The sequence below is a fragment of the Aulonocara stuartgranti genome (genome assembly GCF_965226115.1).
Source record: "Aulonocara stuartgranti genome assembly, chromosome: 6".
Classification (NCBI taxonomy): domain Eukaryota; kingdom Metazoa; phylum Chordata; class Actinopteri; order Cichliformes; family Cichlidae; genus Aulonocara; species Aulonocara stuartgranti.
The window spans coordinates 4377772-4391012 of record NC_138944.1 but is presented as its reverse complement, the minus strand read 5'-3'; the positions used below and the strand labels follow the sequence as shown (position 1 = coordinate 4391012).

The 13241-nt window shown below is 40.4% G+C and overlaps 1 protein-coding gene across 5 annotated transcripts in view; it reads left to right on the top strand.

Annotated features, from left to right (window-relative positions):
- rptor (regulatory associated protein of MTOR, complex 1) overlaps nucleotides 1-13241 on the top strand; it is a 204499-nt gene that overhangs the window by 137801 nt on the left and 53457 nt on the right. For 4 of the 5 annotated variants that reach the window (XM_082537586.1, XM_082537588.1, XM_082537587.1 and 1 more), the window contains 5 exons: nucleotides 3245-3328; nucleotides 4344-4454; nucleotides 4957-5031; nucleotides 6108-6173; nucleotides 8727-8918. In XM_082537586.1, coding sequence (XP_082393712.1) covers nucleotides 3245-3328; nucleotides 4344-4454; nucleotides 4957-5031; nucleotides 6108-6173; nucleotides 8727-8918 — 528 coding nt within the window. The remainder of the gene's footprint in view (nucleotides 1-3244; nucleotides 3329-4343; nucleotides 4455-4956; nucleotides 5032-6107; nucleotides 6174-8726; nucleotides 8919-13241) is intronic. The other variant, XM_082537589.1, reaches the window with a different exon arrangement.

Below are 13241 nucleotides of genomic sequence, written 5' to 3'. Positions count from 1 at the left end.
ATCCAGAAATGATGAAAAATTTAGATTTTTTTTTTTTTTTTTAAGTTATATTTGTAACTGAAGTCGAGCAAGCATGACTGGGGACATAGTACTTTAGTGACTTGTGCTAAAATAAAAGTAATTTACTTTTAATGTATTTATCCTGTGTATATATCAATGTGTTCTATGGTAGAGGGGGGTTAAACATACAAGAAAATGGTTTAGAAATAAGCATTAGACAAGTTTTACACTAAATATACCATATTATGTCATTAGGACTCAAATGGCACCGAATAGTAAGAATGACCCAAATATCACGAAAGCACCTCACAAAACTTGCAACACGCCGTAACTTGCCTCAGAACGTTAGCACGTCGGAGCAGTATGCATCACGTGATAGAGCGGCTGTGGCATGCGGGACCTGTCGGTGGTCTGGATAGCATGTGGAGCTTCGCTAGCAACCTGGCATTTCATCTCCGACAAAGTTATCCCCGAGAGAAGTAAAGCAAGTGTGTAAGTCCATCTCTGAATGTTTGTAAAGCATTCCTGCGTTAAGCTTAACAAGCGACTGCCTCTCGCTCTCCGGCTGCTACTTCAATCATGAAACTACTTAATGATCAGCTGATCGGCTTTTCTGTCGCGAGTCCGTCTCTCTTGTTTGTTTTTGGCCCACTTTGCACCAGAAAGAGGAAACCAGCGGCTGAACAACAGCAGCACGTTTAAGCTTGATAAGCTGTTGTTAGAATTTATTTAATATTACTTTCTACTCGAGGATCTTTTTCTACGTAGCTGACGCTGGTAACTGTGCAGGGGCGGATCTAGCAAAGTTTAGCCAGGGGGGCCGATAGGGGATGAACAGGGAAAAGACATACTTTTCTTTCTTATTCTCATTTAAAATGTCGAGCTTTTAATAAATAATTATTTGACACCCAAAGTTTTAATTTGATGTAAAATGAATAGAAGTCAATTACTGTATATAGTAACTATTAAGTCTAATATATACACCCTAGTAAGCTATAGTACTTTTTCCTTTGGGAAGGTACCATCTGTGCAGTCTGCAATTTTGTTGAAGAAAGATGTTGAATCTATTTAATATTTCTTGAAAAATAATTGATTTCTGTGCATTTTTTTCACACTTCATCAAATTAAGGTTGATTACGTCGATTAAGCATCATGAGGTGGAGCGTGAGGGGTGGTTCCCTATTTTTTATTTTTTTATTTTTGTTGTTGCTGGGAGTTGGAACCCTATTAGTTAGGTTTCTTAATATTTACGCTAAGTACTCTTTAAAATACCAGAATAGTGAGGATGGTGTAGGTTTAAGTTTATTAGATTGATCAGTATTGCTGAACTATGAAATATTTTTTTTGTATACAGGTATAACAGAATAGCTTTAGTGTAGTTGTTGTTTTAAACTTGAGTATGAACTTGCAGACTTGCAAAATGCAGCAAGATATTTTAAAAAACAGTTTTGTTGATTAAAAAACACTATCGGATTCATATCGGTATCGGCAGATATCCAAATTTATGATATCGGTATCGGTATCGGACATAAAAAAGTGGTATCGTGCCATCTCTAAACCTGATCCAGCTCTTCAAGTCCTAATTGGACAGATATCAAATCTAAATACTAGATCGGTAAATTAATTTCAATAATCAATAACAAACTTCCATCCATAGACCTATAAAAAGTACTAATGATTTGGCCAAACTGATGCATTAAGGAAGGCTGTTCCAAAGTTGAGCACCTCAAAAGCATGGCCTAATTGTAAACAATGTTAAAGATGGCTGTAGCTTCTGAGTGCCTTAAACCTGCTGGCAGGGGCGACTCCTGGGTGTGCAAAGACTTGCAGTTGTCTAGCACCGTACAGAAAACGACCCTTGGATTCTTTTCTCTCTGCCCTCTGTGGAAACTGCCCTGATGACTTTATTGGGCTCAATCAGTAGTTTTAGGTTACATTGAAGAAAAGATTAAGTTCGTTTTTGAATTATGGTTATTGTTACAGTCATTAAGGAAGGATAGTCAAGGGTGTGTTGTGTCCGTGACTTCACTGTTAGAGCTACTGCTCATTCGTCGCGTCCGGGTCCAAAGAGATGGCGGTGGGGAAATTGCTCAGTTCCTGGCTTCATTATGAGACTTCACTAATTAGTGGGTGATGTCACCATGCTATGACCATTTTTACACTGACTATGCATCTAAAAATATATAGAGAATTGGGAAAGGGGTGGGGACTGGATGAGGAATGAGATTTTTTTTTTCCTTTAAACCGAGATCAGGAGGATTTCTTTAGTATTTTTGCCAGGTGGCTTTTTTCCTTCCTGCAGAGCACGCGCCTGCGTCACACACTTCCTTGTTCCCACACACTTCCTCAGAGTTGAAGGCATCCCTGGTCCGGTCTTTCCCGGATCTGTTTCTGTGGTCACACCCTGCGGGTCGAAGGCACGGAGGAAGTCATTAATACATTATGATTCCCTGGAAATTTCTTAATGTATGTGTGTGTGTGGGTGTGTATTCCTGGGTTCCTCCATATGCTTGCTCCCACACACACTGCAGGGTGGTCACATGGGGATGGACCAGTGTCCAGCCTTCACACAGGCTTTGTGGCACACTGCACATAATGTTAGTCCAACCAAACATACACGCATACAATTTGAGCGCTTAACATTTGCGTCCTTAAAATACTTCTACTTGGCCAAAACCGTTACATCGTGATCCCGTTTGGCATCTCTGCTGCTTTGGGTTTTTCTTGGCTCAGAATCGGCCTGTGGGGCTGACTGCACGCGGCAGTAAGCATGATCGCAGCATACAACAGCGGCAATGAGTTCATTGGACAGAAATCTGTGCATGTTCCTGTTATTTTTGTCTCTTTGGTAAAAAACAAACAAAACAAAAAACAATTCAAATGAAACCCCAATTAACAACAAAAGAATGCCAATTACATCATTCAAAAGGGTAGGGGATTTTCCTTTGGGGCTTAAGTGGCTGCCAAAATTTCTCTGCAGGGAAAAAAAAGCCCAATCAGGTATTTACCCGTACCAGTATCGCAGTAAGATCTCAAATAACATGGCAGCCAAGAGGACGCACCCTGCCGCCCACTCATGAAATCTGGTGCCAGTGTGTTAGCAGTACTGGTGGGAGAGCCACCTGTTTTACTGCACCTCTACGACATTTCTGCTCTTGTTCTTCCTCCTCCTGCTACTTTAATCTTAGACTTCCTCTCAGTTCAGAGGCGGCAGCATCGACCTTTGACCTCTGCTCTCTTTCAGGTCCTCCTGAGTCAGGTGCACCGGCTGCGTGCTCTGGACCTGCTCGGACGGTTTCTGGATTTGGGACCCTGGGCCGTCAGTCTGGTGCGTTTTTGCTATGAATGTTTAAAAAAATAACAATCGCAACCCTCCATCCTGTGCTCAGCACTGGAGGCAGGGAGCGCCACGTGTCCTTTAAACACATGCCTCTCATAGCTTACATCATTATCTCTTTATTAAAAGGAAATATGAAACTGAGTTTGTTTTCACTGATTTAGAGGTTTGCAAAGCTCGACAATATTCACTTTTGTAAATGTATCCAAGACAGAAAAAAATGAAGAATCTAAGACTTGTGTCAGGATGTGCAAAATATCTGTTATGCAATTTTTTTAGGTTTTAAAAACACTATGACAGCTGAATATTAGGTTATTGTTTAGATTTCTTGCATTTTGAAATGGGCAGTGGACCTGGCTGTACTAGTTAGCATGCTGCTAGCAGTTTGTCTTCTTTTTTGTTAATTTATTTATATTTTAAATAGGATATTAGTGTTTTTAGTGGATTAAAGTCAGGTGCTGCTGCCCGTCACTGAGGAGAAAGCAGATACATCTGAAGACTGAATGTAAAACCATCAGCTGTATGCTTTTTTTAGTTACACGTATAACACCAGATTATTATCTTATTATGAACAGGACGCTGCTGCATCTGTAAAACCTCCAGTGAAAATCTTTTTAGAATTTAGCATTTGTAATTCAGATCAATATAAGTTTAAGATTAAAATCCCAAAGTATGGTGTTTTTGCTGTTGGATAGTTTATTTAATTGGATATTGTATAATAGCCAAATTGTTAGCACACTCCTCGAAAAGAGGATCTCTCGTTCTTTTAGCTGGAAGGTGAAATAAGTCCAAAGCCAGGTTGTATTTTCAACAAGTCTTTCGGGCTCCCAGCTTGTGCTCGGCTACTTTTCATTCTGGTGTTCGCCTTGACTTTTGTAAACCACAGGTGCGTCTCGGCCTTCACACTTGGACGGTCAGGTTCAACAGCAAAGTTTGACCCATAACGGTAACATCAATACAGCTTTATAAACACCAGCGCTCCGTGTTTGCCTGTTCTGTGTTTCAGGCCTTGTCCGTGGGGATCTTCCCCTACGTGTTAAAGCTGCTTCAGAGCTCAGCCAGAGAGCTGCGGCCGCTGCTGGTTTTCATCTGGGCTAAAATCCTCGCTGTGGACAGCGTACGTAAAATCACACTCTCACACTTCAAAGTCCAGTTTATTCTATATTATTATATTTATTTTCATAGACTGAAAAAGGTTCATTTACTTGAATTAACTTTTTCCTTGTTTCCTACAATAATTTATCTGATTTAACTCCTCCGACACTTTTTGAAGATGTTTGAATCAGACGCAGACTTTGATCTCGAGCTTCACTGCTCGTCACTTTGTTTCATGTTACAGACGAAAAACATGATAAACCCTGAAGTACAGAAGCAGCTTGTGGCATTGGAAGAGCTTTCTGGCGCTGATGAAATAATTAGGAGTAATCTAGGATTTACATCTCAATTCTGCCATGTTTCATATTTTAGTCCCTGCTCGGGGCCGTACGCTCCTGCAATAATAACATTTATAATCAGTATTCATGCAAAGTTTTGAGGCTCTGCTTGAAAGAAACAAACATACCCCATAATATATCTGCTGTGAAGTCTCCACCATCTTCTCCTTCTTTCTGTTTCCACAGTCATGTCAAGCTGACCTGGTGAAAGACAATGGGCACAAGTACTTCCTGTCAGTGTTGGCTGACAATTACATGCCTGTGAGTATCCGCCATCGTCATCAAGAAAGCAAAATCCTGTTTAAATATTCCAGCTGGGAGTCTTGAAGTGGACTTCTGTTATTTTTTTATCTGGTGTTACTCCTTTCATGTAATTTCTCAACCAGCTGCTGTACTTCACTCCTTTAATTTTCTTGTTCTGAAAACAGTGTTTAAACTCTTCAGTCTCTCTAGTAAATTTTCTGCCTAAATGAAGGATCCACCTCTTAAGAAACAATAATAGTCTGTAGTAACACTAAAAATATGCCTGTTGTCTTTAGGAATAAGTTATTAATACAAGCAAAAATTCCATCAATATAATATTAGTTTCATCTTTTTATTGTGACTTCTCGCCATTTCCCTTTTTTCGGAGTTTTCATGACATTGCGTTATTATAGAAATTGACATTTATTTACTGAGTTCAATTATAAAATTAGGAAACGGTTCCGATGCGCTAACGATCAGACACGTTTTTCATTGTGTTTTTTCTATAAGTTATCTAAAATGTTACTGTTTTGATATCGATATGCAAAAACACAGAGCAAAGTGACCCGGAAAGAGTCACGTGATCCATGTTTGATGGCAAAATAATTTGCTAACTGCTAATCAGTTAGCTCTTAATGACAAATGTTTGTTCCTCATCTCCAAACTTCATCTTTAGTCAACTCAGTCCTCTGTGTAGTGGCATGAGAGGAACACGTGATGACTCTTATCCTTCTTTAACTTGAAACCTGATATTGAACTTGACCCTGGTCAAGCCCTATAAATTGAAGCGGTCAAGCGGAGAATGTCAGTGAAGTTGCTTTGCTTGGAGCTGTATCTCTGGCCTCTAAAAGGAAACCATGAAAGTTAATGTCGACCAGGTGCACAAAAATCTGAGCAGTCTGAATCCTGAATATTTTGCTCACCTTGCTGTCTAAAATTTTGTCCCTGTTTAATATGAAGATTTTCCACTCGCATATTAAAGTATAATAGGTCCACTTTATCTTACTGCTTCACAACAAATTAGTTTAAGATAAACGAGAAACGTAGAGTGGAAGTGACGTAAAAACTTAATTCTGTCCTTTTCCCTGTTTCAGGCTGAGCATCGGACCATGGCTGTCTTCATTTTAGCTGTTATAGTGAACAACTATACCACAGGGCAGGTAGGAGGATGTCTGAACACGTCGCTGTCTGTTTGCTTGCTAGAAATCCAAATAGGCGAACATATTCATTCACTTCCCTCAACAGAACGGCGCCTTCTTTCGGGGCCAGCCGTCACTTTGAAAGATCACTCTCTCGTCTATTGTGTATTTCTGGGAGATATTGTTTATGTGACAGTTTTGTCACCCACAGTCACCTCTGCAATCTCCGTTTCCGTCCCACAGCCACCTCTGCGGTGACACTTTATCACCGCAGGTGTCACTTCGGCCTGCTGCTGGCGTCCGGTGTTCAATCCCAGAAGCCTTTTGTGTCTGACGCTAATAAAACGTCCAGGGGTGCGATGTAGGGATGTAGCTCGTCATTTCATGGAGTCGACACGCACGCACGCACTTCTTGACACTCTATTCCACAAAGAAATATTCCACCATCATTCCGTTTCGCTCCTGCTCCTGGTCTCTGTGGTTATTTTTCTGTCTAGTTGTGAATGTTATTTGACTCATTCATTTCTCCTCTACTCCTCCCTGTCTCGACATTACAGTATATAAATGTGACAAATCATAAAAGCTGTATGTGCTCTCAAGCTCAGAAACAGCCATTCTTCTCCGGTATCCCTGTGTCCTTAGCACGCCTACCTCTCTCACAGGTCTGTGTAAATAATAGATGATCCTCAGCATTACACTGAGACTCTCTGCCTGCTCCACATCTCCATTATTTATTCCTCTTCCTTTCAACAACAGCGCTCATTACTGCAGTTTCGCTGTTGCGAACATGTCACCAAGCCATGGTGTCTTAATATTCCAGCTCTCTGGGTTCAGCTGGGAGGATCCATCAGAGCCGAGAGAACGATGAGAAACATTAGGGGTGGGGAGGGTTACGCTGTGTAGCTGCTGACAAATGATGCGCTGTTATGATGCCTCAATTTGTTGGAGACGAAAGAAGATTTTCTCCCCCTCTCGTTTATTGCGGTTCGAGAGGTTGAATTTTCAAGAAAACTTGAGAAGTGACACATTTACTAGATCTTTGCATAATCACACGGGTCTTTTAAACTGCACAGAGAAGTCAGACTGTACTTTGAAGTTATATTTGGTATATTTGGCTTCTTTGTAATTTCTTTGTAATTTACAGAACTCCCATAAACGCATCATATGCAGGCAGCTGGTTGGTCAGCTATTTGCAGTTATGCAGCAAAAAAATATGCAGACCAAAAATTCAAGCAAAAAAAATGAACAACCAACTTTTTTTCCTAGATCCAAAAGATTGCTGTCCTCCTTTTACTCTACTGTGACCACTCACCGTTTCAGGGTTGCAGTGAGGCAGGTCTCAGCAGGGGTGGGGCTTCCTGGATGGGGAACCAGTCCATCACATGACTAACAGTGACAGATGGGCGACCACAATCACTAACACCTGGAGCTAATGGCAATTTAGAATCTTCAATTAATCTAAAAATCATGTAATGTAATACTACTACTACTACTAATAATAATAATAGTGGCAATATTAGTATTAAATCCTTTCTGAGTGCTGGATGTCTTTTTAAAGAAAGACCTGTCTAACAGTACCACATATACATTATACAACACTATATTATACATGTGAATAAATCTACTCATAAATATACTTTTTAAAACTTTCCAATGTAACTTCACAGGCTTTTGTAATTAATTCCATTTGTAGGCAGCAAAATATTTAATTCCTGTTCTTACTACTGCCGGACATTGTAACACTGTGATCAGATCCAGTGGGGTAGTTAATGAATTAGTACCACCGTATAATCCTGCTTGTTTGAGAGTGCTAAGGAGCATTGTCCCACTTTTACATATAAGAGTCATCGATGTGGTAGGAATGAATCATACGTGATAAAAAGGCCGTGCACTGTGATGCAAAGAGTCACGAGGCTTCAAGGTTGAGAAGAAAGTACGCTTAGAAACAGTGTCGCTAAAACTGAACTGTGAAAAACAGTGACGGACACGTTTCCATGTTCCACGTGTGCTTTAGAATAAAGTCTAGTACGCCGTCAGAGTCCTGGGTATTATAACAATGAATCATTTGTGGAGATGAAGGGTTTGAACGTGCACTGTAGGTTGGGTAGTTTTATCTTGTACTGTTGAACATTTGAACTACACACAGACAGGCTAGGTAACCAATTACCTTTTGTTCACAGATGATTTTTTTTAAAGCCCAAATGGGTTGAAAGGAAAAAGTCATGCTGCCACAGAGCTCATCATCTTTTTGTCCATCACACAGTGTGAGGTTACAGGTTAGTGGTTATTAACTGGCTAATGAGCTACAAGTCTGCTCCCAGCTTCACACCTGTGCGCTGCTCGAGATGACTGCAGATATTGTATTTTATTAGATTTAGCGGGAAGGTTATTGTTAACCACCACAGTCCAGCGTCTCACGACGAATCCAAATGAGAGTAATTCAGTGATGTTGTTTCAGCTCCCACGGTTCTGTCAGTCTTTCTCAAATCTCATCTGCAGGTGCGCCCGCTTTTATAACCAAAAGCTTCACATCTGTGCATCTCATGCACTCATCGCTCCTTCTCTCCCCTCCAGGAGGCCTGTCTGCAGGGCAACCTGATAGCAAACTGCCTGGAGCAGCTGTCAGACCCCCATCCCTTGCTCCGCCAGTGGGTGGCTATTTGCCTGGGACGCATCTGGCAGAACTTTGACCCGGCACGTTGGTGTGGGGTTCGCGACAGCGCCCACGAGAAGCTCTACACTCTGCTTTCAGATCCCATTCCAGAGGTGAGACGTCAAGTGTTGCACGCGTTGTGTCTAATACAAGAAAGTCTTTAGAGATGATTAAGACGTTCGTTTGAGGAAAAAGGAAGAGCAGCACAGCTTAATTTCCAAAATATGCATAACCTTCAGATTTAGTTCTTCAACTTAAATTAAACCAGATTTTTAGACAGATTTTCATGTTCTAAGAAATGTTACCTTGAAACTTCTGCCCTGATTCTAGTTTCAGTAAAAGTCCTGTCGACCTGTTGTTGCAGGCTAGAGACCTACACAGGATTCAAGGGAAGTGCTGAAAGTTAGTAGTAATAGCAATTTCTTAACTTCTTTCCAACACATGAAGAGTTTTCCTTTCTTCAGAGGCTGTGCCGAGTGGATCAATTAACTCAATTAACTGACTTTATTGTGAAGCATATTGTTAGTTGCTCGGACCAGTGTAACCTGGACAGGTTTTAACTGATGGCCTGCAGCCAGTGAAACCTCGTGTCAGTTAGGATGATTGACCAGCTGCTGTTTGTTTAACTGTGTTTCCTCCAAACTGCCTCAAGGAGCTCTCACTCACATTTAGTTTTTTGTGTTGGGGGGATTTTTGCTGTCAGTAGAATATTTCACAGGTTGTTTCACTTGAATTAGTGACTAAAAAGGTCAGTGTGCAAATACGTATTACACGATTCAGCCCAAGAAGCCTCGTTTGTTGTTGTCGTTTTTTAATGTGCTGATGAAAAAAAACAAGACATTCCAGTAGATCAGTTTCTGGGTGACATTTAAACACAAAATCTGTATGACAAACATTAGCTGGTGACCACTGGCTAACATCTGGAGTCCAACAGACCCTCTGCTGTCACAGCAGCACCTGTAGATACTCAATCTGCCACTGCAAGAGCATCGGAACCACGAGGTGGCAGAATACGCAGATCGGTCTCTGCATGCATCAGAATATTTTGACTTCTGCTTGAGTTTTTCATTTGGACGAGTCTTAGAAGAGTTGTATAAGAAAAAGGCATCTCAACTAAAACTATAGTCTAGAGTGCAGCTAAATAAAGAGAATATTTTAAGAGTTTGGGGCTTTTTACTTTTGAAATGTAATATCAGTGGTCAGTCAGGGAAAAAAGAAAAGACTTTTCAGACTTCCCATTACAAAACTCAAAAACAAAGTTTTTTGTAAGAAATAATAAAGAAAGAAAACAATGTGGACAGGAAATGAAAAGATTTCCCTTCCTTTCATTTAAAGACATTTTTCTCTGAACTCTTACATCATGAAGCTTCCCAAAAATATTCCGATGTCCAAGATAACAAATGTCTTAAATTTATAATAAGACATTTTTATTGATATTCCACAGTCTGTAATTTTAACTGTTCAGTTGTTTTACTGTGCCGGTGTTTTTAAATCTGTCTCTTCTTAGAAGTCATAAAAATAAACATGAAATTATAGAAAAATCACAAACAGACCATGAATGTATTTATTTGGCTCTCCACAGTTTGGACTGATGCGTGGTAACAAATGTTACTAAACACTGGGCCAAATGTCTTTATTTTCAGTGCCTCCTGAGTCACAAATGAGCGATGGCGTCAGGAGTTTGTCCACATCAGATGTGGGTCCAGTCACATGCTGTGAATTCTCCGGACCATTATTATTTTTGACTTTGTTCTAGGAAGCTAGCAGCTTAAAAACTGAATCAGACATCTGCGTTTTTGCACACCTCCAGGTGGAGTTGAGAAAACTTCAGGGATGCAGTGTGTTTGTTAGAAAAGGTTTAAAGCATGTTTGTTTTCTGCGGGACTGCCCTGCTCAGTGCACTCGCTCAATCTTTAACACCAGCCCACGCTGGCTTCTGTCTGACTGGGTCATGAGTGGACCAGAGGGACAGTGAGTCTGAGTTTGCCCTGAAGTTCACCAAGACACTCGGTGCCCCCTGTTCACACAAGCCACACGGGGAACATCTGTTCCTGGCTCAGTAACGGCGTCCTTCCCAGCGCAGACAGCTGCTTTGGCTGTGGGCTTGAAACTGAGGTCTGCAGACAGCATCTGTGACCCACACATGTTCTGTTGGTTTGTTCAAGCCCACTGAAAGCTCCAACTGACTGATTCTGATCAAACTGTGGCGAAATTGTGCATTCACAGATAGGTTACTGCGTTTTAAAGCTCTCCTTGTGTTAAATTCAAACATTATTTGTGTTTTGATAGTTGCTTTGCTCACGTTGCACAGCCACATCGTAAGCAGGCAGTTCTCTTTTGAGGACAAGACCCTGTGAAATAAAATTATTCAACAAAATATTCTACTTTTATTTTTGGGTTGTAGCTGGGGAAATGAATTCAGGAATTAAAGTCAATTTTTTTTAAAACTCTGAAGAGATGGGAACACGTGCCCGTGTATGCACAGAGGCTTCTGGAAGTAGGTGAAGATGCACAGAGGTGAGTGACTGTGCAAAGAGTTTAATTACGTTTAAGCAAAAGTCTGAGGGGACAGAACTGAGATGGCATCTAAAATCGTACATGGCTCTGCAACCCACAAACACACAGATATGCAGACAAAATCCTCAATCAGAGCTCACTCGAGCTGAGGAAAAACATTCCTCCTACGCCTGCTCCTCCATTCAGAATAATGTTTATCAAGTTAATCTAAGACCATTTTAAAAGGAAAGCACCCCTTTAGTAGCACATGTTTTAATTTTATTTAATTAATTTATTTTTTTATGAATGGATGATGTCTCATATCTCCTTGTTCAACACAGTCTCGTGACAGTTGTGAAATAGCCATGAATTCAAATCTGTTGATTCATGTTCTTAAACACAAAATTTCCAGCTTGATTGTCAGGTCTCTCCCGTCCAACATAACCATTTATTCCTGCCTAGTCTATTCTATTCTATTCTATTCTATTCTATATGTACTGATTCGTGTCTATTTACACAAAACCAATGTTTTCCATTTATTAAAGGTAGGGTCTGGAATTTCAAACAGCCGTGTTCGTTTGGAATAAGATTGTGGTTTGGGGGAAAATACAATTGTTTTTTTTCTTTCCTGCTTTGTCTAAACTAAAGTTGTGCTGCAGACAGAAAATATATTTCCAGTTGAAATGCACGACATTCAAATTTGGGACTATTTTCCTTTGTGTTGTGAGACGAGACTGCTTTTTATTGTTGTCGGGATCTTTTATGTTCCGTTTCTGACAACATCCAACAACTCTTATATAACCTATACTCACCTTTCACTTTAAGTACACCATTTGAAATGCTTGCTAACCCAAATATTTAGTCAGCCAGTCACTTGGCGGAAACTAAATGGATTTAGGCATTAGGCACAGTGAAGACGACCTGCTGAAGTTTGAAGTGAGCGTCAGAATGTGAAAGAAATGTGATTTAAGTAACTTTGAATGTGGCATGATTGCTGGTATCGGACGGGCTGGTCTTAGTGTTTCAGACACTGCTGAGCTGCTGAGATTGACTCACCATAACAGTGAGTTCACTGCACTCATATGTCCTCTACATTCACTTGATCTCGATCCGGTAACACAACTTTGGCATGTGGTGGAGCGGGAGATTCTCACTGTGTATTTTTTAGCCATGTGATGCTATCAAGTCGTTGTGGACAAAATCCCTGAGAAATGTTTTCATAACCTCATTGAATCTGTGCTAAGACGGTCCTGAAGGCAAATTGTCTAGTGAGTGTATATGACATGTTGCATTTTCCTGTAACTATTGTCTTAAAGATTACCTTGGATTTTCTGATTTTAATCAGCTCTTGCTGAAGTGAATTATGAAATGTTCATCTGAACTGTTTGAGCTGAACCTCTTTAATTGGAGCAAACTGCAACAAAGTAACATCTGTTTATTTTAGCATCACTGCAGCTGTGTCCTGAAATCTAATCGCCTCCAAATAAGCTAACCAAATATTCATTCTTGTGTGGTAATAAGGTTTGGTTTGTGAATCCGATCCCTGATGGGAAATTCCTTTTGGGCAAAGCAGGTTTAGATTAAAAATCCAATGAGGCAGCGTAGAAAAAGTAATGAGTTAGTGATACAGGTCAGCGAAGCATCCAGCATCTCTGAATTTCATACTGGTGCAGTGAGAGAATATTGAACTATAATTACCTCTAAAACTCTTCCCCACTGGTTCCACAAGACATTAAAATATTTTTGTATCAGTTTGCTGAGGAAATATTTGGTTTTCGGGGTAAACGGCCGAACCCCAAAATCACTGTCAGGTAAAAATAAATAGAAAGCTAGAGCTGCAGCGTTTACTGTGGAGACTAAACCACAGCGAAGCCAGCTTTTAACTTTTAACATCATTACTGAACGAGGAGGAGAGAAAGCTTAAGGTGTTGTGTGGGTTG